Source organism: Xenopus tropicalis, chromosome 4, assembly GCF_000004195.4.
Source record: "Xenopus tropicalis strain Nigerian chromosome 4, UCB_Xtro_10.0, whole genome shotgun sequence".
Lineage (NCBI taxonomy): Eukaryota > Metazoa > Chordata > Amphibia > Anura > Pipidae > Xenopus > Xenopus tropicalis.
The window spans coordinates 151561415-151585478 of NC_030680.2; the positions used below are offsets into that span (position 1 = coordinate 151561415).

General features: G+C 55.7%; 2 protein-coding genes across 2 annotated transcripts in view; one reads left to right on the forward strand and one right to left on the reverse strand.

The window, feature by feature from the left end:
* acad9 (acyl-CoA dehydrogenase family member 9) lies at window positions 1-19800 on the forward strand. Its single transcript, NM_001015788.1, is given in 18 exon segments — window positions 1-179; window positions 3889-3982; window positions 4230-4331; window positions 4562-4668; window positions 5116-5216; window positions 6685-6763; window positions 6985-7159; window positions 8509-8582; window positions 9370-9445; window positions 9778-9848; window positions 10652-10771; window positions 11148-11276; window positions 11827-11906; window positions 12516-12642; window positions 14968-15045; window positions 15835-15963; window positions 18542-18614; window positions 19266-19800. Coding segments are annotated over 18 exon segments (1869 nt in total). The 5' UTR covers window positions 1-26; the 3' UTR covers window positions 19367-19800.
* The window catches only part of kiaa1257 (uncharacterized protein KIAA1257 homolog), a 27434-nt gene continuing 23115 nt past the window's right edge, over window positions 19746-24064 (reverse strand). Inside the window, exons 15-18 of the mRNA XM_031901362.1 lie at window positions 23541-23694; window positions 21058-21278; window positions 20727-20923; window positions 19746-20042 (exon numbers count right to left, since the gene is read on the reverse strand). Of these exons, the coding sequence (XP_031757222.1) occupies window positions 19844-20042; window positions 20727-20923; window positions 21058-21278; window positions 23541-23694 (771 nt within the window). The 3' untranslated portion in view covers window positions 19746-19843. The remainder of the gene's footprint in view (window positions 20043-20726; window positions 20924-21057; window positions 21279-23540; window positions 23695-24064) is intronic.

Here is a 24064-nt window from a genome sequence, read left to right on the forward strand (position 1 = left end):
GTCAGTCAGGGAGTGACATTGGGAAGATGTTCGGGTTACAGCGGGTGTGCGGCCGGGCGGCGCAATTAGCCCGAGTGTGGGCGGGTCCGGCCGGGTCAGTACTTACCCCCAAGTACTTCAGTTCCCACCCGCGGAGACTCGCCTACGCCAAGGAGCTCTTCCTGGGAACAATCCGTAAGGTGAGATGGGGGGTTCGGGGGGCCCCAACAGGCGCCGGGGAGTGAGCAGAGGGGTTCCCCAGTATGTCATGTAGTAGGGGGGGGGGGGGGCTGAGAGAGAGGCCAGAGGGGGGGCTGAGAGAGAGGCCAGAGGGGGGGCTGAGAGAGAGGCCAGAGGGGGGGGGGCTGAGAGAGAGGCCAGAGGGGGGGGCTGAGAGAGAGGCCAGAGGGGGGGCTGAGAGAGAGGCCAGAGGGGGGGGGGCTGAGAGAGAGGCCAGAGGGGGGGGGCTGAGAGAGAGGCCAGAGGGGGGGGGGCTGAGAGAGAGGCCAGAGGGGGGGGGGGCTGAGAGAGAGGCCAGAGGGGGGGGGGCTGAGAGAGAGGCCAGAGGGGGGGGGGGCTGAGAGAGAGGCCAGAGGGGGGGGGGCTGAGAGAGGCAGGGGGGGGCTGAGAGAGAGGCCAGAGGGGGGGGGGGGCTGAGAGAGAGGCCAGAGGGGGGGGGGCTGAGAGAGAGGCCAGAGGGGGGGGGGCGGGGGCTGAGAGAGAGGCCAGAGGGGGGGGGGCTGAGAGAGAGGCCAGAGGGGGGGGGGGCTGAGAGAGAGGCCAGAGGGGGGGGGGCTGAGAGAGAGGCCAGAGGGGGGGGGGGGGCTGAGAGAGAGGCCAGGGGGGGGGGCTGAGAGAGCAGGCCAGAGGGGGGGGGGGCTGAGAGAGAGGCCAGAGGGGGGGGGGCTGAGAGAGAGGCCAGAGGGGGGGGCTGAGAGAGAGGCCAGGGGGGGGGGGCTGAGAGAGAGGCCAGGGGGGGGGGGGCTGAGAGAGAGGCCAGAGGGGGGGGGGGGGCTGAGAGAGAGGCCAGAGGGGGGGGGCTGAGAGAGAGGCCAGGGGGGGGGGGCTGAGAGAGAGGCCAGAGGGGGGGGGCTGAGAGAGAGGCCAGAGGGGGGGGGCTGAGAGAGAGGCCAGAGGGGGGGGGGCTTGAGAGAGAGGCCAGAGGGGGGGGGGGCTGAGAGAGAGGCCAGAGGGGGGGGGGGGGCTGAGGGGCAGAGGCCAGAGGGGGGGGCTGAGAGAGAGGCCAGAGGGGGGGGGGGGGCTGAGAGAGAGGCCAGAGGGGGGGGGGCTGAGAGAGAGGGCCAGAGGGGGGGGGGCTTGAGAGAGAGGCCAGAGGGGGGGGGGTGAGAGAGAGGCCAGAGGGGGGGGCTGAGAGAGAGGCCAGAGGGGGGGGGGGGGCTGAGAGAGAGGCCAGAGGGGGGGGGGGCTGAGAGAGAGGCCAGAGGGGGGGGGGCTGAGAGAGAGGCCAGAGGGGGGGGGGCTGAGAGAGGAGGCCAGAGGGGGGGGGGGCTGAGAGAGAGGCCAGAGGGGGGGGGGGCTGAGAGAGGGCCAGAGGGGGGGGGGCTGAGGAGAGGGCCAGAGGGGGGGGGGGCTGAGGAGAGAGGCCAGAGGGGGGGGCTTGAGAGAGAGGGCCAGAGGGGGGGGGGGGCTGAGAGAGAGGCCAGGAGGGGGGCTGAGAGAGAGGCCAGAGGGGGGGGGGGCTGAGAGAGAGGCCAGAGGGGGGGGGCTGAGAGAGAGGCAGAGGGGGGGGGGGCTGAGAGAGAGGGCCAAGGGGGGGGGCTGAGAGAGAGGCCAGAGGGGGGGGGCTGAGAGAGAGGCCAGAGGGGGGGGGGCTGAGAGAGAGGCCAGAGGGGGGGGGGGCTGAGAGAGAGGCCAGAGGGGGGGGCTGAGAGAGAGGCCAGAGGGGGGGGGGCTGAGAGAGAGGCCAGAGGGGGGGGGGGGGCTGAGAGAGAGGCCAGAGGGGGGGGGCTGAGAGAGAGGCCAGAGGGGGGGGGGGCTGAGAGAGAGGCCAGAGGGGGGGCTGAGAGAGAGGCCAGAGGGGGGGGGGCTGAGAGAGAGGCCAGAGGGGGGGGGGCTGAGAGAGAGGCCAGAGGGGGGGGGGGGCTGAGAGAGAGGCCAGAGGGGCGGGGGGCTGAGAGAGAGGCCAGAGGGGGGGGGGGGGGGGCTGAGAGAGAGCCAGAGGGGGGGGGGGCGGGCTGAGAGAGAGGCCAGAGGGGGGGGGCTGAGAGAGAGCCCCAGAGGGGGGGGGCTGAGAGAGAACCAGAGGGGGGGGCTGAGAGACGAGGCCAGGGGGGGGGGCGGCTGAGAGAGAGACCAGAGGCGGGGGGCTGAGAGGAGAACCAGAGGGCGGGCTGAGAGAGAGGCCAGACTGGGGGGGTGAGAGAAGAGGCCAGAGGGGGGGGCTGAGAGAAGGCTGAGACCCAGAGGGGGGGGGCTGAGGAGAGAGACCAGGAGGGGGGGGCTGAAGAGAGAGACCAGAGGGGGGGGGGCTGTGAGAGAGACCAGACGGGGGCTGAGAGAGAGGCCAGAGGGGGGGGGGCTGAGAGAGCAGGCCAGAGGGGGGGGGGTGGCTGAGAGAGAGGCCAGAGGGGGGGGGCTGAGAGAGAGGCCAGAGGGGGGGGGGCTGAGAGAGAGGCCAGAGGCGGGGGGGGCTGACGAGAGAGCCGAGGGGCGGGGGGCTTGAGAGAGAGACCAGAAGGGGGGGGGCTAGAGAGAGGCCAGAGGGGGGCAGACCAGAGGGGGGGGCTGAGAGAGAGACCAGAGGGAGGGGGGGCTGAGAGGAGAGCCAGAGGGGGGGGGGCTGAAGAGAGAGCCAGAGGGGGGGGGCTGAGAGAGAGCCAGAGGGGGGCGGGGCTGAGAGGAGAGACCCAGAAGGGGGGGGCGGGGCCTGAGAGAAGAGACCAGAGGGGGGGGGCTGAGAGAGAGGCCAGAGGGGGGGGGGCTGAGAGAAGGACCAGAGGGAGGGGGGGGGCTTGAGAGAGAGACCAGAGGGGGGGGCGGCTGCAGAGACGAGGCCAGAGGGGGGGCTGAGAGAGAGACCAGAGGGGGGGGCGGCTGAGAGAGAGACCAGGGGGGGCCCCTGAGAGACGAGGCCAGAGGGGGGGCCCCTGAGAGAGAGTCCAGAGCGGGCCCCTGAGAGAGAATCCAGAGGGGGCCCCTGAGAGAGATCCAAGGGGCCCCTGAGAGAGAGTCCAGAGGGGGCCCCTGAGAGAGAGTCCAGAGGGGGCCCCTGAGAGAGAGTCCAGAGGGGGCCCCTGAGAGAGAGTCCAGAGGGGGCCCCTGAGAGAGATTCCAGAGGGGGCCCCTGAGAGAGATTCCAGAGGGGGCCCCTGAGAGAGATTCCAGAGGGGGCCCCTGAGAGAGATTCCAGAGGGGGCCCCTGAGAGAGATTCCAGAGGGGGCCCCTGAGAGAGAGACCAGAGGGGGCCCCTGAGAGAGAGACCAGAGGGGGCCCCTGAGAGAGAGACCAGAGGGGGCCCCTGAGAGAGAGACCAGAGGGGGCCCCTGAGAGAGAGACCAGAGGGGGCCCCTGAGAGAGAGACCAGAGGGGGCCCCTGAGAGAGAGACCAGAGGGGGCCCCTGAGAGAGAGACCAGAGGGGCCCCTGAGAGAGAAAGTGAGTTGGAGAGAGTCAGAACTGGTGCCCCCCCTCACCCGAGTCAGAAAGGGTAGGGGGGCAAGAGACTGCTACACCCTCAGGTGAGTGAGAGAGCAGAGCAATCCTGAGACAGAGACAACAGGGAGTAAGGGACAGTATTTTTTGTTAGTGAGAGACTTCCAGGGTTTTGGGGCCCCAGCAACTGGGGGGGCCACAATGCGTTCCTGCTGGAATAAATAAACTCCTGGCGCCCTCTCCTGCCGATACCATGAAGCGCGTCAGTCTCTGTGAGCGGCCGATGTTCTCTTGCAGGAAGAAGTCTTCCCGTACCCCGAAATCACTAAGGAGGAGCTGGACGAGATCAACCAGCTTGTGGCCCCCGTGGAGAAGTTCTTCAATGAGGAAGGTTTGGGCCCTTATTATTATAAAGAGCGGCCACTCGCCCCACATCTGCCCCGGCCCTGATAGGTACCGTATGTAGAGACAGCCTGGGGGTGGAGGGGGCTCAGTCTGGCCAGGGGCATTGTTATTGGGTGCAATGTTATTACTGTCCCTTCCTGGTTATTTTTGGGGCAGAGGCTGGGAATATGTGCTGTGCCCCCCCCCCCTTGCCCAGTTGTTGCCCCTTATGAGTTTTGCTTCTCCCGTTACAGTGGATTCCAAACTGATTGACCAGAATGCCAAGATTCCCCCTGAAACTCTGGATGGATTAAAAAACCTGGGTCTGTTTGGCATGCAGATCCCCGAGGAGTATGGTAAGTGCCCCCCCCCCCCATGCTGGGTTATTGCTGGCACTGAGCTGAACTGTTATATGGGGCAGTTTGGAGTAATTAGATGTCAGCTCTGTGCCCAGTGGCGGTGGTTTTGCCTTTTCTCTCTATTGTAGCATCCTTACTGTATGCAGACTGGGGGGCTTTGGGGGGACATGGTGTAGCCCCATTAGAGAGCAATGGCTGATCTAACTGTGACTGTTTCCTCCCCACAGGGGGGCTGGGGTTATCCAATACAATGTACGCACGCCTGGGTGAAATCACCTCTCTGGACGGCGCCATTGCTGTTACCCTGGCAGCTCATCAGGCCATAGGACTGAAGGTACAGGGGCAGTTTGGACTCCATGGGGCTCATTTATAAACAGCGGCAGTTACCCATAGCAACCAATCAGCAATTAGCTATTTTGAGCCAGTTGCATCTGATTGGTTGCCAGTGGTAACAGCTCAGCTCAGGTGCAAATTTGCCCGGTTTTTATAAATGCCCCTCTGCACCAGGTTAGCGGGCGTGGCTGCAGTGGGTTAGCGGGCGTGGCTGCAGTGGGTTAGCGGGCGTGGCTGCAGTGGGTTAGCGGGCGTGGCTGCAGTGGGTTAGCGGGCGTGGCTGCAGTGGGTTAGCGGGCGTGGCTGCAGTGGGTTAGCGGGCGTGGCTGCAGTGGGTTAGCGGGCGTGGCTGCAGTGGGTTAGCGGGCGTGGCTGCAGTGGGTTTTGGCTTCATCCCACCCAATCCCTGCTGGAGACTCACACTTTCATGTTCTGCCTTTGCCTCTAGGGGATCCTTATTGCTGGAAATGATGAGCAAAAGGCAAAATATCTGCCCAAACTTGCATCTGGGGAGCACATAGCAGCCTTTTGTCTCACAGAGCCGGGCAGGTAAGTACAGGGCCCCCTGTGTGCCCCCTATATAGCCTACATGCCCCTAACCCCCCCAGGACATGTGTGCCCCTAATCCCCCCCCCCCCCGTAGAACCTGTATCCACTGTTCCCCTGTATATATATATATATATATATATATATATATATATATATATATATATATATATATATATATATATATATGCCCCTAATCCCCCCCCCCGTAGAACCTGTGTCCACTGTTCCCCTATATACAGCCTACATGCCCCTAATCCCCCCACCCCCGTAGAACCTGTGTCCACTGTCCCCTATATATAGCCTACATGCCCCTAATCCCCCCCACCCCCCCCGTAGAACCTGTGTCCACTGTTCCCCTATATACAGCCTACATGCCCCTAATCCCCCCGTAGAACCTGTGTCCACTGTTCCCCTATATACAGCCTACATGCCCCTAATCCCCCCGTAGAACCTGTGTGGCTGTGCCAAGGTGCCGGGGGCACATACAGTTTAGTGGGGAGACCCCCGGCACAGCCCGTTACTCTGCTTCTCATTACAGGACAGTTATTATTTTCTGATTGTTTAGAAGGCGCCGGGCGTTTATCCAACTGCTGCAATAAATATCCCCGCGCCGGAGCTGATCATTCAGCAGGAATCCGCTGCATCCCCTGTGGCACAGAAGCAAATGTATTGGCACGGAGAGCTGGCAGTTAGCCCTTAGCTGTGTGCGTAGCCGCACCTCTGGGGTCTCAGTTGCAGCTCCGGGGCCCTAGGCTGGTGCCTTGCAGTTTGCAGACAGGGGAGTGTCGCTACACACAGAGCTGTACCTACAAACTGCACAGCACAGACAATCTTGCCCCAGAGCCACACAGGGCTGGGGTAGTTCCTAGTGGAGAGTGGGAGAGGCAGAGAGTTTATGTGACCACTGATATGGGCCGGGGGTAGGTGCTCTGTTGGTGGGGATGGGTGCTCTGTGGCCGGGGGTGGGTACTGTGCGGCCAGGGATGTGTACTCTGCGGCCGGGGCTAAGTGCTCTGTGGCCGGGGGTGGGAGCTCTGCGGGCAGGGATGTGTACTCTGCGGCCGGGGCTAAGTGCTCTGTGGCCGGGGGTGGGAGCTCTGCGGGCAGGGATGGGTACTCTGCGGCCGGGGCTAGGTGCTGTGTTGGCGGGGGTGGGTACTCTGTGGCCGGGGGTGGGTACTCTGTGGCCGGGGGTGGGTACTCTGTGGCCGGGGGTGGGTACGCTGCGGCCGGGGGTGGGTACTCTGCGGTTGGGGATGGGTACTCTGCGGCCAGGGCTAGGTGCTGTGTTGGCGGGGGTGGGTACTCTGCGGCCGGGGGTGGGTGCTCTGTTGGTGGGGGTAGGTGCTCTGTTGGCGGGGTGTGGGTACTCTGTGGCCGGGGGTAGGTAATTTGTGCCTGGGGGTAGGTGCTCTGTTGGTGGGGGTAGGTGCTCTGTGTCTAATGTTCCTTATTCTCTTCCCCGTAGTGGCAGTGACGCTGCGTCCATCCAAACCAGGGCAACTCTCACCCCAGATGGGAAGCACTTTCTCTTGAATGGCTCCAAGGTAGGTACCGCACCGGCCAGTTCCGGCAATCTGGGCTTCTATGGCAGATTGTGTCTGTGTCTGTTACTGACAGATATTATCCACTTACCTATTGGAGACAATCTACCCGCAGTGGGATTGGTTACAGTATCGCCCGAAGCGGCTGTACCAGCTGAGACATCAGGGCACAGAATGAGTTGCTGGCACTAAAAGTGTTAATACCAAATATTTCTCTATCCCAGATCTGGATATCTAACGGCGGATTGGCCGACATATTTACCGTCTTTGCCAGAACAGAGGTGGTGGATAAAGACGGCGCCACCAAAGATAAAATCAGCGCTTTTATTGTGGAACGGGCGTTTGGCGGCGTGACCCACGGGAAACCAGAGGATAAACTGGGCATCCGGGGGTCCAACAGTAAGGATTGGGGTGTTTGGGAGAGGCATTCAAATTAAGCAAGTGGGAGGAGTTTCAGGGGAGGAAGCAGATGGGATGGTAGGGTGGGGGAGGGCCCTGATCACAAGAGCTTACAGTCTGTGGAAGAGGAGGTGAGTGTGAGGGGGTTAAGCTGCCGAGGGGTCTCTGAGACCCAGTGCCCACTAACTGGGGGAGAGTGGAATGTACCAGCCATTTGCCTCCAAGGTCTTATTAAATATTAACCCCAAATAAACCCCCTGTTTGGAAGGATCCAGCGCCTTCTGGGAATGGGGGTCACTTCCTTATACAGTAATAGAAGGGGGTAGATGCCCGATGCAAGGAGAGAGAGGTGCCAGGGGCTATATTTGTGCAACCTCTGCCCCAGTTACCTGTTACCTACTTGGCAACAATTAGAAACTGCCCCCCCCCCACCCACGGGCAAACGTCCAGCTGTCACTGTGCTCTTTGTCCCCTGAGGCTGCTGCTGATTGAGATGCCGCTCCTGGGCACCTGATGCTCCGCAATCACTGCATGACTTTATCTTAATACTGCTCTGTAGTCAGAGCCCCCTAAATCCAGGAACCCCCTATTCAGAGCTTGGTTGGTTCCCCCCACAACTTCATGTTCTGTATGTGCTGATGTGTGCGGCACAGCTAGTGCCCAGGGTACAGTCGGTGCCCATTGTACTTAAAGGGGGGGGGGGTTCCACCTTTCGGTTAACTTTCTGTATGTTTATAGAACGGCCTATCCTAAGCAACTTTTCAATTGGTCTTCATTGTTTATTGTCTTGTTTTTGTTATTATTTACCTTCTTCTTCTGACTCTTTGCAGCTTTCAAATGGGGGTCACTGACCCCGGCAGCCAAACCCTATTGCTCTGTGAGGCTCCAGTTCTATTGTTATTGTTACTTTTTATTCCTTATCTTTCTATTCAGCCCCTCCCCTATTCATATACCAGTCTCCTATTCAAACCACACCCTGGTTGCTAAGGTCATTTGGACCCTAGCAACCAGTTAGATGCTTAAACTGCAAACTGCAGAGCTGCTGAACTAAAACTGAAATAATTAAAAAACTGCAAATAATAAAAAATGAAGACCAATTGCAAATTGTCTCAGAATATCACTCTGTACATCATAATAAAATGTATTAAATCCCTGCCCCCCCCCCTTTCCCAGGCACGGGGCCACAGACATTGCTTCCTGGAGGCAAGTGGCGCTTTCCCATAAATCTGTGCTCTAGGCCAGAGTGAGCCCCTGCGGCTGGGCCTGACTGGGAGGGGCTGGGGGGGGGGGCATTAATGGGTTTCCATTGCTTGATCCGCTCACCGGTTCCTCTCGGTTCTCATTTGCAGCCTGCGAGCTCCATTTCGAAAACACCAAGGTGCCTGTGGAGAATGTAATTGGGGAGGTTGGAGGGGGCTTTAAGGTAAGTGCTTTGTATTAGAGAGTCGTTCTGTGCCCCCACTGCCTGCCCAATTAGTCTATATGCCCTTTATTATACCCCCTGTGCTGCCCGACACTTTCTCATTAACCCCCCTCTCCTCGTGCTGTCGGTGCCAGCGGCTGGGGGTCTGTAGTCAGTCCCATTATTATGGGTGTCACTCGGGGGCTGGATCCCTGCTGCACCCACTGCTTCTCCCCCAGGTCCTGAGTCTCCCAAGCGATGGAGGTGGCAGAGCCAGGGTGCTAATGGCAGACCCCCCTTCTGTGCAGTACAATATATGCCCTGGGCCTGGGTGCAGCAAATTCCATCTGTTTATTTAGTCTATTTGCCCCCTACTTGTAGCATTAGTAAGCTGGGGGTGCTTCTCCTGCCCCTGGCTGATCATATGGGGACACAGAGTGTAGGAGGAGGCGGTTACACGGCAGTCACTGAGCTGAACCCCTCATGAATACAAATGTCAAATTCAGGCAGCTCAGTATTCATCATAGGGGGGCAGGTCTGCAAATACTTGTGTGCGGGGCAGAGTGCAAAAGACTATTTCACAATTTGCACCAGTCCTTGCACTTAGTAAATGAGCCCCACTGTCGCTGGCCCGGATGTAGGAGCCCCCCTTTAGTTGCTGTAGAGGGGGCAGAATTCTAAACAGGTCTGTATCACTATTAGGGAAGAATACTACCCCCATTTTTGGACCCGTTTACCCCAGTAGGGCATGTCCCCCCAGAAACACTTTGGGGGTCTCCCTAATGTGATGTTCTGTTTATTGTTCTAGGTGGCAATGAATATTCTGAACAGCGGCAGATTCAGCATGGGCAGCGCCTCGGCCGGCATGATAAAGAAGCTGATAGGTGGGTGGGTTACCTGACTGCTCAACTACCCCCGGGAATGTGTGTTCTCTGTGTGTCCTGGGTAGGGGGTGTGCCGGGGGTGTACCCTGAATATCCCCCTGTCGGACCCCCAAATATCCTCCTGTTCCCTTTGTTGGACCCTAAATATCCTTCTGTTCCCCCTGTCTGACCCCGAATATCCTTCTGTTCCCCCTGTCGGACCCCGAATATCCTTCTGTTCCCCCCGTCGGACCCCGAATATCCTTCTGTTCCCCCCGTCGGACCCCTGAATGTCCCCCCGTCGGACCCTGTATGTGGCCATTGCTGATTCTGCCCTCCGTTTGGCTCCGTAGAAATGACGGGGGACTACGCCTGCACCAGGAAGCAGTTCAACAAGAGACTCAGTGACTTTCAGCTCATTCAGGTGAGTTGTACAGTTTGCCCTGTGCCCCCCAAGGAGAATAACGGGCAGTATGGGGGCAGTTCCATTTGCTGCTAACAAGCTGGCACAGTGGCACCGGCAGGCAGGACTGTCAGTAAAGCCGCACACAGCGCCCCCTTGTGTTGGATTGAATTATTTTATTTTCCTGATTTGCAGAGAAAATACTGCAGCGAGGCCCCTGCCTGTGGCGCATTCACCCAATTGCTTTCCTTTTATTGGCTGTGTCTGCGCCCCAGTCTGTACGTGGCAGGGTGGCACAGCACCGACGTTTCATGGCACTAAATCATTCCGTCCAGTTAAACGTTCCTACCAGTTCACCAGACAAAGACAACATAATTGCTTGGTTGAGTCGTGTGTATCGGTCAGTGATACCCCCTGGGGCAACCAGCTGAACTCACTATCACTCAGGGACGTGGCAAACAGCAGGGGCCGGGTTTCTTGTACCAGGAAAGGTTGAGAGATCAATAAAAAGGAAAACATCAGGTTGTGTGGAACCCACAGCAGCCAATCAGCTACTCTGTTTCACTCAGCAGAACCTCTGTGCACTCCCTACTGTGTGGTTGCTAGGGGTTACTAGACCTACCCCATAAATACCTAGAATAGGATTAGATTTGACAATAGAAACACCCAACTTGCCAGCCGCCACTTTCTTTTACTTGGCACATAAGGGCAGGGCAACCCAGTAACCCTTTCTCCTCCTATTTCTTACAGGAATATTTGCCCGCCCCCCCCCCCCCCATGTATATAGAAGTGCCCTTTCATAGGTTTAACCATTTGTTTTGCAGGAGAAATTTGCACTCATGGCAGAGAAGGCGTTTGTGATGGAGAGTATGGCCTACCTGACCGCCGGCATGATGGACAGGCCTGGGCTCCCCGACTGCTCTGTTGAAGCCGCTATGGTTAAGGTAAGGCAGGAGTCTGGCCAATCGCTTGCGGGCCCCCATGTGCGTATAAAAAGAGCTGGCGGGATTCTTTGGTGCTTTCACCATAACCCCATGGATACCCCCCAGCTGGCAGTGCTGTACAAGTTATTGGCCAATTGATCCTGCCATGTTTTGCCCTTACCATATATTTAGCCATAAAGTAAAGCAGAACTGGTGTCCAGAGTCCAAGGATCCTGAATTATCCTCCATGATTGGTTCATGCTGTATCTGCAGAGCCAATGGGATTGCTTGGCTAATGGTGCTGCTATCTGGGCCCATCATTAAACTCCCATGATTGGCCATTGTCACCCAATTCCAATTCTGTAAGAGTGACCGTGGGCCGTACCTGTTCCGCCAGGTGTTCAGCTCGGAGGGGGCGTGGCTGTGTGTGAGCGAGGCGCTGCAGATCCTGGGGGGGCTGGGCTACATGAAGGATTATCCGTACGAGCGCTTTCTCCGGGACAGTCGCATCCTCCTCATTTTTGAGGTAAGTACAAATCTGTTGCTGTAACTATAGGGTTAAATATTGCGTTTTAAATACAAACACCATTCCCCCCTCCCAGTTTCTGCCGCTTGTACATATTGGGCCCCCCCCCGGGTCCTATTGGCGTTGGCTGAGCCCCCCCATTCTCTCTAATGGAGCCATTTGTCTGCTGTCACCCCCCCAATTCCCCGCCGCGGGCGCCTATTTGTCACAATCGCATCTTTTCTTTTTAGCCAATTTATATATCAAAATATCAGCGCTGAGTTGGGCCCATGATAAATGGCGCTGATATTCTGAAGAGACAGCACAGGTTTAACCCAAAATAGACCGGACCGGAGCTTTCTCTGCCCCCCCCCCCCTCAGTGATTCATGGACATTCCCACAATGCTTTGCTACGTGTTCCCCTAAAGCTTTAGGGTATTGCCTATGCCCGGCCGTGCGGGTGATGTGAAGCAAAGCATTATGGGAAATATCACTGGCCCCCCCTACGCTCGCATATCTCACCTGTAGCCAATCTCCAGCAAAGGGTTAATGCCGATTCTTTTCATTCCAGGGGACCAATGAGATCCTGCGTATGTACATAGCCCTCACCGGGATGCAGCACGCCGGCAGAATTCTCACCGGCAAAATCAAGTATGAATTAACCCCTTGTGACCAGTTGGCCTGGGAGGAGAGAGGGGGAAGGTTCCTTTCTGATAGGGATGCACCATATCCACTTTTTTGGATTCTGCCGAACCCCCGAAACCTTTGTAAAGGATTTGGCCAAATACTGAACCGAATCCTAATTAGCATTTGCTAATTAGGGGTTCGAAGGGTTAAATTTTCAACTTCCGTGTTTACATGTTAAAAAGTCACATGATTTTTCGGATTTGGTTTGGCAGAACCATGGATTTGGACCCTAACGGATCCTGGATCCCCACATTCTGAGACCCACAACCCACTGTAAAAACTATATTTTATAAATGTCGGCTTTTTCCTTAATTTTCTAATGGATCATCAAAGGTATCTTGGGGGCGGGTTGTCCCCGAGTCCCAGCGCCCCCTCACGGCATTCAGTAAGGATATTCCAGCCCCCGACCCACAGTGCCTGGGAGAATCTGGAGTTGGATGGAAGATCCAGCAATGTTGGCCACTATAGGGGGGAATGGGGGCATTAGGGCAGGACCCGGGTCCCAGCATCACACCTGCCCCATAGTCCTGCTCCACTTCCCGGCCCATAACCCTCCCATTTGTACCTTCCCAGGGAAATGAAGAAAGGGAACGTCGGCGTCGCTCTCGAAATGTTCACTAAGAAACTGAGAGACAGTCTGGGAAGGAAGGTGAACCTGGGATTAACTGGGAACGAGGGGGTCGTTCATCCAAGCCTGGAGGTGAGCCCCCCCCCCCTAATAGACCCCTCTTCATTTGTCTGTAACCTCCCCATAGTACCCCCAAACAGCACTGTTACTCCAATGTCTTTATATACCCCCAGAACTATAGTGGGGTGACTGTTACCCCAATGTTTCTATATATCTGTAACCTTGTTATGGGCTAAGGGGGCCCAGCCTGAAGGCCAGTTAGGGGGGGATTTGGGGTGAGTGCTTATTTGTGCCCTGGGTACCCCTGGAACTATAGCGGGGTGACTGTTACCCCAATGTTTCTATATATCTGTAACCTTGTTATGGGCTAAGGGGGCCCAGCCTGAAGGCCAGTTAGGGGGGGATTTGGGGTGAGTGCTTATTTGTGCCCTGGGTACCCCTGGAACTATAGCAGGGTGACTGTTACCCCAATGTTTCTATATATCTGTAACCTTGTTATGGGCTAAGGGGGCCCAGCCTGAAGGCCAGTTAGGGGGGATTTGGGGTGAGTGCTTATTTGTGCCCTGGGTACCCCTGGAACTATAGCGGGGTGACTGTTACCCCAATGTTTCTATATATCTGTAACCTTGTTATGGGCTAAGGGGGCCCAGCCTGAAGGCCAGTTAGGGGGGGATTTGGGGTGAGTGCTTATTTGTGCCCTGGGTACCCCTGGAACTATAGCAGGGTGACTGTTACCCCAATGTTTCTATATATCTGTAACCTTGTTATGGGCTAAGGGGGCCCAGCCTGAGGGCCAGTTAGGGGGGGATTTGGGGTGAGTGCTTATTTGTGCCCTGGGTACCCCTGGAACTATAGCGGGGTGACTGTTACCCCAATGTTTCTATATATCTGTAACCTTGTTATGGGCTAAGGGGGCCCAGCCTGAAGGCCAGTTAGGGGGGGATTTGGGGTGAGTGCTTATTTGTGCCCTGGGTACCCCTGGAACTATAGCGGGGTGACTGTTACCCCAATGTTTCTATATATCTGTAACCTTGTTATGGGCTAAGGGGGCCCAGCCTGAAGGCCAGTTAGGGGGGTAATTGGGGTGAGTGCTTATTTGTGCCCTGGGTACCCCTGGAACTATAGCAGGGTGACTGTTAGCCCATAACAAGGTTACAGATATATAGAAACATTGGGGTAACAGTCACCCCACTATAGTTCCAGGGGTACCCAGGGCACAAATAAGCACTCACCCCAAATCCCCCCCTAACTGGCCTTCAGGCTGGGCCCCCTTAGCCCATAACAAGGTTACAGATATATAGAAACATTGGGGTAAGGGGGCCCAGCCTGAAGGCCAGTTAGGGGGGGATTTGGGGTGAGTGCTTATTTGTGCCCTGGGTACCCCTGGAACTATAGTGGGGTGACTGTTACCCCAATGTTTCTATATATCTGTAACCTTGTTATGGGCTAAGGGGGCCCAGCCTGAAGGCCAGTTAGGGGGGGATTTGGGGTGAGTGCTTATTTGTGCCCTGGGTACCCCTGGAACTATAGCGGGGTGACTGTTACCCCAATGTTTCTATATATCTGTAACCTTGTTATGGGCTAAGGGGGCCCAGCCTGAAGGCCAGTTAGGGGGGTAATTGGGGTGAGTGCTTATTTGTGCCCTGGGTACCCCTGGAACTATAGCAGGGTGACTGTTAGCCCATAACAAGGTTACAGATATATAGAAACATTGGGGTAACAGTCACCCCACTATAGTTCCAGGGGTACCCAGGGCACAAATAAGCACTCACCCCAAATCCCCCCCTAACTGGCCTTCAGGCTGGGCCCCCTTAGCCCATAACAAGGTTACAGATATATAGAAACATTGGGGTAAGGGGGCCCAGCCTGAAGGCCAGTTAGGGGGGGATTTGGGGTGAGTGCTTATTTGTGCCCTGGGTACCCCTGGAACTATAGTGGGGTGACTGTTACCCCAATGTTTCTATATATCTGTAACCTTGTTATGGGCTAAGGGGGCCCAGCCTGAAGGCCAGTTAGGGGGGGATTTGGGGTGAGTGCTTATTTGTGCCCTGGGTACCCCTGGAACTATAGTGGGGTGACTGTTACCCCAATGTTTCTATATATCTGTAACCTTGTTATGGGCTAAGGGGGCCCAGCCTGAAGGCCAGTTAGGGGGGGATTTGGGCTGAGTGCTTATTTGTGCCCTGGGTACCCCTGGAACTATAGTGGGGTGACTGTTACCCCAATGTTTCTATATATCTGTAACCTTGTTATGGGCTAAGGGGGCCCAGCCTGAAGGCCAGTTAGGGGGGGATTTGGGCTGAGTGCTTATTTGTGCCCTGGGTACCCCTGGAACTATAGTGGAGTGACTATAGGGCAAGGTCAGTACAATGAATAAATAAACCTCTCTGCCCCTAGGAGAGCGCTAAGAAGCTGGAGGAGAATGTTTATTACTTTGGCAATACAGTGGAGAGTTTGCTGTACCGGTTTGGCAAGGTAAGCAGAACAGAACCGCTGACCCGCTCCCCTACATGCCTCATTAGCTAATTACTTTATTGCACATGACAAACAGCCACTGAGAGGTGGTTAATTAGATTTATTTATTCTGCGCGTGGAAACTGCAGAATCTGCAAGAATTGCAAACTCAGATTCCTGTATAATGTGGCGCTGCAGTAACTGGGGGTCTGCTCCCCTTTGCCTGCCCTCAGCATCAGCATAGGAAGGGGTTCCTTACTGTAAGGGCAGTCAGGTTATGGGGTTCCCTACCCAGAGAGGGGGAATGAGGGATACATTGGGGGTGGGGAGGAAAGGAGATCTCGCCATCAGCATAGGAAGGGGTTCCTTACTAAAAGGGCAGTCAGGTTATGGGGTTCCCTACCAAGAGAGGGGGAATGAGGGATACATTGGGGGTGGGGAGGAAAGGGGATCTCACCATCAGCATAGGAAGGGGTTCCTTACTGTAAGGGCAGTCAGGTTATGGGGTTCCCTACCCAGAGAGGGGGAATGAGTGATACATTGGGGGTGGGGAGGGAAGGGGATCTCACCATCAGCATAGGAAGGGGTTCCTTACTGTAAGGGCAGTCAGGTTATGGGGTTCCCTACCAAGAGAAGGGGAATGAGGGATACATTGGGGGTGGGGAGGAAAGGGGATCTCACCATCAGGATAGGAAGGGGTTCCTTACTGTAAGCGCAGTCAGGTTATGGGGTTCCCTACCCAGAGAGGGAGAATGAGTGATACACTGGGGGTGGGGGGGAAGTTCTGTACTGATGTTGGTTCTGCCGCAGACCATAGTGGAGGAGCAGTTGGCGCTGAAGAGGGTGGCGGATGTGCTGATCAATCTTTACGCCATGACGGCCGTTATTTCCAGGGCGAGTCGCTCTATCAGTATTGGGCTGCGCAATCATGACCACGAGGTAAGTGCCCAGCCCCCGGCCCGTGGGGTTGGTACTCACTATTAATATATATTCCTGCACAGATGATAAAGTGGAAAATAATAACTGATGTATTTTATATTGGTTTATGTAATGGGGGGTGAGGCTTGGGATCTGTTTATATGGGAGTTACTCCCCCTGTAGGAGCCGGTGGGTAAGTGCGGGGGGAGCGCTGGGCTCTGTGTGGGGTTTAATGGATTGAAATAAACTAAAAAAAATTTGTAACTTTATCATCTGTGCGAGAATATAAATGTATTTGGTCACTAGGGGGCCCCCCTGCGCAGCTCTGCGGCTCCATTTCCTCATATAAATATTATATTCCTTATCATTTCCCTGTTATTGGTCTTATTTATTATTGTACTCACTTTAGCTCCAGGTCCCACTTCCTATCCCATAGTAGCACCTATAGTAGTACCCATAGTAGCACCTATAGTAGTACCCATAGTAGCACCTATAGTAGTACTCACAGTAGCACCTATAGTAGCACCCATAGTAGTACTCACAGTAGCACCCATAGTAGCACCTATAGTAGTACTCACAGTAGCACCTATAGTAGCACCCACAGTAGTACCTATAGTAGTACTCACAGTAGCACCCATAGTAGTACTCACAGTAGCACCTATAGTAGCACCCACAGTAGTACCCATAGTAGTACTCACAGTAGCACCTATAGTAGTACTCACAGTAGCACCTATAGTAGTACTCACAGTAGCACCTATAGTAGTACTCACAGTAGCACCTATAGTAGCACCCACAGTAGTACCCACAGTAGTACCTATAGTAGTACCCACAGTAGCACCTATAGTAGTACCCACAATAGCACCTATAGTAGCACCCACAGTAGTACCTATAGTAGTACTCACAGTAGCACCTATAATAGTACTCACAGTAGCACCTATAGTAGCACCCACAGTAGTACCTATAGTAGTACTCACAGTAGCACCTATAGTAGTACTCACAGTAGCACCTATAGTAGCACCCACAGTAGTACCTATAGTAGTACCTATAGTAGTACCCATAGTAGTACTCACAGTAGCACCTATAGTAGTACCCACAGTAGTACCTATAGTAGTACCCACAGTAGCACCTATAGTAGTACCCACAATAGCACCTATAGTAGCACCCACAGTAGTACCTATAGTAGTACTCACAGTAGCACCTATAATAGTACTCACAGTAGCACCTATAGTAGCACCCACAGTAGTACCTATAGTAGTACTCACAGTAGCACCTATAGTAGTACTCACAGTAGCACCTATAGTAGCACCCACAGTAGTACCTATAGTAGTACCCATAGTAGTACTCACAGTAGCACCTATAGTAGTACCCACAGTAGTACCTATAGTAGTACTCACAGTAGCACCTATAGTAGTACCCACAGTAGTACCCATAGTAGTACTCACAGTAGCACCTATAGTAGTACCCACAGTAGTACCTATAGTAGTACTCACAGTAGCACCTATAGTAGTACCCACAGTAGTACCTATAGTAGTACTCACAGTAGCACCTATAGTAGTACCCACAGTAGTACCTATAGTAGTACTCACAGTAGCACCTATAGTAGTACTCACAGTAGCACCCACAGTAGTACCTATAGTAGTACTCACAGTAGCACCCATAGTAGCACCTATAGTAGTACCCACAGTAGTACCTATAATAGTACTCACAGTAGCACCCACAGTAGTACCTATAGTAGTACTCACAGTAGCACCCACTGTAGTACCTCTAGTAGCACCCACAGTAGCACCTATAGTAGTACTCACAGTAGCACCCACAGTAGCACCTATAGTAGTACTCACAGTAGCACCTATAGTAGTACTCACAGTAGCACCTTTAGTAGTACTCACAGTAGCACCCATAGTAGCACCTATAGTAGCACCCATAATAGTACTTATAGTAGCCACCAGGGCTATCTGCAATGGTGGTAGAGTCTAAGGCATTTGAAGTGGATGTGGGTTGGTGCCCGCTGGTGCTGCGCCACACTCTGCCCTACAGACATCCCAGCTAGCCCCACTGGGCCCCACACTTGATTTCTCTCTGGTAACTGAAGTCAGGTCCCCCCAAATAGACCCCAATGAAACAGCGCCCCCCGGGGACCAATTCACGCTAAATAAAGTGACAGATCTCGCTCTCCCCGAACCTCTAAAATGGGTCACAGGGGAACCAGTAGCCTGTCTGTTGGCCCAGGGGCCAGTCTGTGTGCCCAGTACCCCGAGAGTGGGTCCCTAGCACCCAGTGTGTGTGGTTCCTATAGGCCCAGGGGCCAGTCTGTGTGCCCAGTACCCTGAGAGTGGGTCCCTAGCACCCAGTGTGTGCGGTTCCTATAGGCCCAGGGGCCAGTCTGTGTGCCCAGTACCCCGAGAGTGGGTCCCTAGCACCCAGTGTGTGTGGTTCCTATAGGCCCAGGGGCCAGTCTGTGTGCCCAGTACCCCGAGAGTGGGTCCCTAGCACCCAGTGTGTGCGGTTCCTATAGGCCCAGGGGCCAGTCTGTGTGCCCAGTACCCCGAGAGTGGGTCCCTAGCACCTCATTTGGTCTCATTTGCCTGTTTGCCCCCCCCAGGTGCTGTTGGCCAACATGTTCTGCTCCGAGGCTTATTTCAAGAACAACTACACCCTGGCCCAGCTGGGCAAGCGTAAGTACCGCCCCCGGCCCGGCCTCTAAGAGCAGTGAGGTTCTGAAGCAGCTTTGCAGTTGGTCTTTGTTTTCACAGGTTCCATTTTTTAACTGTTGTTGTTCAGTTTGGGGCCCCTATGTGCCCTAGGGGGGGGGGGGGGCAGCTGGGGGGGGGGGGGGGGGGGTGGGGTGGGGTTGGAGATCCCGGGTATTCAAGGCAAGGACTCAGGGTTGGGGCACAATGAAGACCAACTGCAAAGAGGAATTTCACTTCGGGAAATACTTATAGTCAGTTTAAAGGCCAACTATCCCCTGTGTGGCGCCGGCCAATAGCGCTGACCCCTCACGCTGCCGGCCAATAGCGCTGACCCCTCACGCTGCCGGCCAATAGCGCTGACCCCTCACGCTGCCGGCCAATAGCGCTGACCCCTCACGCTGCCGGCCAATAGCGCTGACCCCTCACGCTGCCGGCCAATAGCGCTGACCCCTCACGCTGCCGGCCAATAGCGCTGACCCCTCACGCTGCCGGCCAATAGCGCTGACCCCTCACGCTGCCGGCCAATAGCGCTGACCCCTCACGCTGCCGGCCAATAGCGCTGACCCCTCACGCTGCCGGCCAATAGCGCTGACCCCTCACGCTGCCGGCCAATCAGCTGTCTGTTCCGCGCAGATTCCCCGGAGAACCAGGACGACAGTATCCGGAAGATCGCGGCGCACGTTCTGGAGAAGAGGGGGTACACCTGCTCCCACCCCCTGGACAGAACCTTCTGAGCGGCACTTGCCCAATGGACTTAGTTACCCCGGGGCGTAGGCGCCAGTCGCACCAATCAGAGCCCAGAGCTGGGGGTTCGTTTGCACAGAACTTATCGCTACTTTGTACCAGATTTTGATTAAATTTCATTGATCTCCTTTTCTGATTGGTCGGGAAGATTCCGTTTCCACCGTAAGTGCCTTCAGGCCTGTAGCTTTAGTGGAACTACCTCTCCCAGAATCCCCTGTGTGCCTTCTTTATTGCAATGCTGGGGGCCACAGTATTACTGACTTTGATTGGGCGGAGCTTGTGGTCCTTGATGTAATGGTTTGAACAGGCACCGCCCCATGTGCCCAGGAGCCAATCACACCAGGAGGAAGTGACACCCAAACAATAAAGGGGAAGTTTACCTGCTGTTTTATTTCTGCTACAATAAAGGGCAGCGACTCTGTTATCCACCGGCGAATCATTATTCTCATATGTGAAAGGGGCGGAGTTTACTGAACCTGCAGCAGGAATCCATTGTGGCTCTGGGTCTGGATAATGTTGCCGGAGGCCTGAACCCTTCTCTTTGTGCCCGGCTCTGTGCCCCCCTGTGCCCGGGTCTGGGCCAGCGCCAGCAGAACCCCTCTCTCTTCTGGGCTCAGATCCTTTATTTCTCCTTTGTACAGAAACGAGTGCTGGGAGCAGTTTAGGCTGCGGCAGAGAAACGGGGAATAAGGAATCATACAGGGTAATGTTTGGTGCTGCCACCGTGACCCAGGGCATTCCCATAGTAACCAGCGGTGCCAGGGCATTCCCATAGTAACCCACGGGGCCGGGGCCTGACCCAGGGCATTCCCATAGTAACCCACGGGGCCGGGGCCTGACCCAGGGCATTCCCATAGTAACCCACGGGGCCGGGGCCTGACCCAGGGCATTCCCATAGTAACCCACGGGGCCGGGGCCTGACCCAGGGCATTCCCATAGTAACCCACGGGGCCGGGGCCTGACCCAGGGCATTCCCATAGTAACCCACGGGGCCGGGGCCTGACCCAGGGCATTCCCATAGTAACCCACGGGGCCGGGGCCTGACCCAGGGCATTCCCATAGTAACCCACGGGGCCGGGGCCTGACCCAGGGCATTCCCATAGTAACCCACGGGGCCGGGGCCTGACCCAGGGCATTCCCATAATAACCAACCAGGAGAAATGGGGAGGGGAATAGAAATGTGGGAGGGAGAGGAGGGTGGGGCTGACAGTGGGGGAGCAAAGATATAAGCACTGTATTTGGGGGTGCACACCACCCCCCTGTCTGCCACTGCTTGTCTCTGGCCAATAGGATTGCTAATAATAAGTTGCCCCGCCCCCAGAGCTGTAGTGTAACTATAACTGGACTCACTTGAAGTCTTGGCCTTTCAGTTGCTGGAACTTTCCACGCTCTGTGTTGGGACAGGGGATTGCGTTTCCTTCCCACGTCAGGCGGTGGCGCCCCAACTCTCCTGGCACAAAGTGACTGGCACGGAGCTGCCCCCCCTCCTGGCCAATGTAATTGGGGTTGGGCCCAGAGTTCTGCAGCACAGACAGCGCCGGCACCGGCTGCACAAGAATAAATTCATCATAAATGCCGGCCCATTCCCCCCCCCCCCCAGTAATCTGCCCTGTTACCCCAGCACTTGCCCCATGTTTCATTCCAGTACTCCCTGCGCCCCAGTGCTGGGGGCCCCCCATACCTTCAGTGCCAGGCCGGCCCGGCGCAGAGACAGTTTGGCAGGTTTATCCTTCAGGAGCCCCTCCAGCCGGCCCTGAGCGCTACTGGCCTGGGGCCCCCCTGCTGCCAGTTCTGTAGCCGCCAGGCACCGGTGGAACCTCATGCTCTGAGTATTAGCTCTGGGGCCCTCCTGCTGGTACTCGGCCCGCCGGCCTCTCCTCTCTTCCTCCTGCGGGGTCTCACCTTAAAGGGACAGCACATCAGTCTCATCACATGAGTGACACCCCCCCCAACTGCCCCATGGGCACCCCCTTATTCTGCCAGATAAGTACCAAGTGGGGATTCAAGTCCTTATGGGTGAGCTGTGGGATGGTCACTTGCCCTGCCAGGGCTGTCACTTTTGGGGCTCATTACTGACCCCCCGTCACTTGCAAAACCGCAGAACTGCAGTCAGTGCAACATTCAGAGTGGGGGGGCAACTCTTCTGGGGGTGCAAGAAGGAGGGCACTTTCCTTTTGCCTTATCTTTCATAAATGTGCCCTCTCTCTCCCCAATATATACCCATGCCCCCCATCTACACTCCCCCAACTGTACCCACTCTCTACCCCAACTGTACCCACTCTCTCCCCCAATATATACCCACTCTCTCCCCCAATAGATGCCCACTCTCTCCCCCAACTGTACCCACTCTCTCCCCCAACTGTACCCACTCTCTCCTCCAATATATACCCACTCTCTCCCCCAATAGATGCCCACTCTCTCCCCCAACTGTACCCACTCTCTCCCCCAATATATACCCACTCTCTCCCCCAATAGATGCCCACACACTTGTCCAATATATACCCACTCTCTCCCCAATATATACCCACTCTCTCCCCAATATATACCCACTCTCTCCCCCAATAGATACCCACTCTCTCCCCCAACAGATGCCCACTCTCTCCCCCAACTGTACCCATTCTCTCCCCCAATAGATGCCCACACACTTGTCCAATATATACCCACTCTCTCCCCAATATATACCCACTCTCTCCCCAATATATACCCACTCTCTCCCCAATATATACCCACTCTCTCCCCCAATATATACCCATTCTCTCCCCCAACTGTACCCACTCTCTCCCCAATATATACCCACTCTCTCCCCCAATATATACCCTCTCTCTCCCCCAATATATACCCACTCTCTCCCCCAACTGTACCCACTCTCTCCCCAAATATATACCCACTCTCTCCCCCAATATATACCCACTATCTCACCCAATATATACCCACTCTCTCCCCCAATATATACGCACTCTCTCCCCCAACTGTACCCACTCTCTCACCCTATATATACCCACTCTCTCCCCCAACTGTACCCACTCTCTCACCCTATATATACCCACTCTCTCCCCCAACTGTACCCACTCTCTCACCCTATATATACCCACTCTCTCCCCCAACTGTACCCACTCTCTCCCCCAATATATACCCACTCTCTCCCCCAACTGTACCCACACTCTGCCCCAATATATACCCACTCTCTCCTCCAATATATACCCACTCTCACAATTCCCACCTACACCTACACTTTCCACAATCTGTACTTACACTCTCCCATACACTTTTGAACTGTCTCGGATATATTTCTCATCTCTCTATGAGACACTCGCACTCTATACCTTGTCTCAGGCAGTCGCTAGCCAGACAGGAGAGTGCAGAATCCCTAACCCAGTACCCCAATACCCAGTGCCCCAATACCCAGTACCCCAATGCCCAGTACCCCAATACCCAGTGCCCCAATACCCAGTACCCCAATACCCAGTGCCCCTATGCCCAGTGCCCTAATACCCAGTACCCCAATATCCAGTGCCCCAATACCCAGTGCCCCAATGCCCAGTACCCCAATACCCAGTACCCCAATACCCAGTGCTCCTATGCCCAGTGCCCCAGTACCCCAATATCCAGTGCCCCAGTACCCCAATACCCAGTGCCCCTATACCCAGTGCCTCAATACCCAGTACCCCAATACCCAGTACCCCAATACCCAGTGCCCCAATACCCAGTGCCCCAATACCCAGTGCCCCAATACCCAGTGCCCCTATGCCCAGTGCCCCAATACCCAGTGCCCCAATATCCAGTTACCCAGTGCCCCAATACCCAGTACCTCAATACCCAGTACCCCAATACCCAGTGCCCCAATACCCAGTGCCCCAATACCCAGTGCCCCTATGCCCAGTGCCCCTATGCCCAGTGCCCCAATACCCAGTGCCCCAATACCCAGTGCCCCAATATCCAGTGCCCCAATAGCCAGTGCCCCAATACCCAGTGCCCCAATAGCCAGTGCCTCAATACCCAGTACCCCAATACCCAGTACCCCAATACCCAGTGCCCCAATTCTGGGAGAAGAGACACTGGAAATTGGGGGGGCACTAAATCCACTATTTCATTATCCGACCGAACCCTCAATCCTTTGTGAAAGATTTGACTGAATCCTAATTTGAATATGCAAATGACCTTTACCTGTCGGGGGGGCGCTGGGGGGGGGCAACTGCCCGTCTGTGTCTGACACTTTGGGGGGCAACTGGAAGTCCTGGTGTCGCTGCTCCCAGCACCAACGCTCTCTGGGAAGGGTGGGCTGCTGGGTATTTCTGTGCAGGGTGCCTTCCCTCCATGCCTGGAATTACATGGAATAATTATATAGTGACCCCCCCTTATATATAGTGACCCCCCCTTATATATAGTGACCCCCCCTTATATATTTATATATAGTGACCCCCCCCCTTAACTGCCCCTTCCCCAGTGTAACCAATCCCAACTGGGCCAGCCTTTCCCCATAACTGAGCCCATTCCCTTTATCAGCTTAGTCGCTCTTCCCTGTACTTTCTCTATTTCATTACTGCCCCCCTTATATATTTATATATAGTGACCCCCCTAACTGCCCCCCCCCCCCAGTGTAACCAATCCCAACTGGGCCAGCCTTTCCCCATAACTGAGCCCATTCCCTTTATCAGCTTAGTCGCTCTTCCCTGTACTTTCTCTATTTC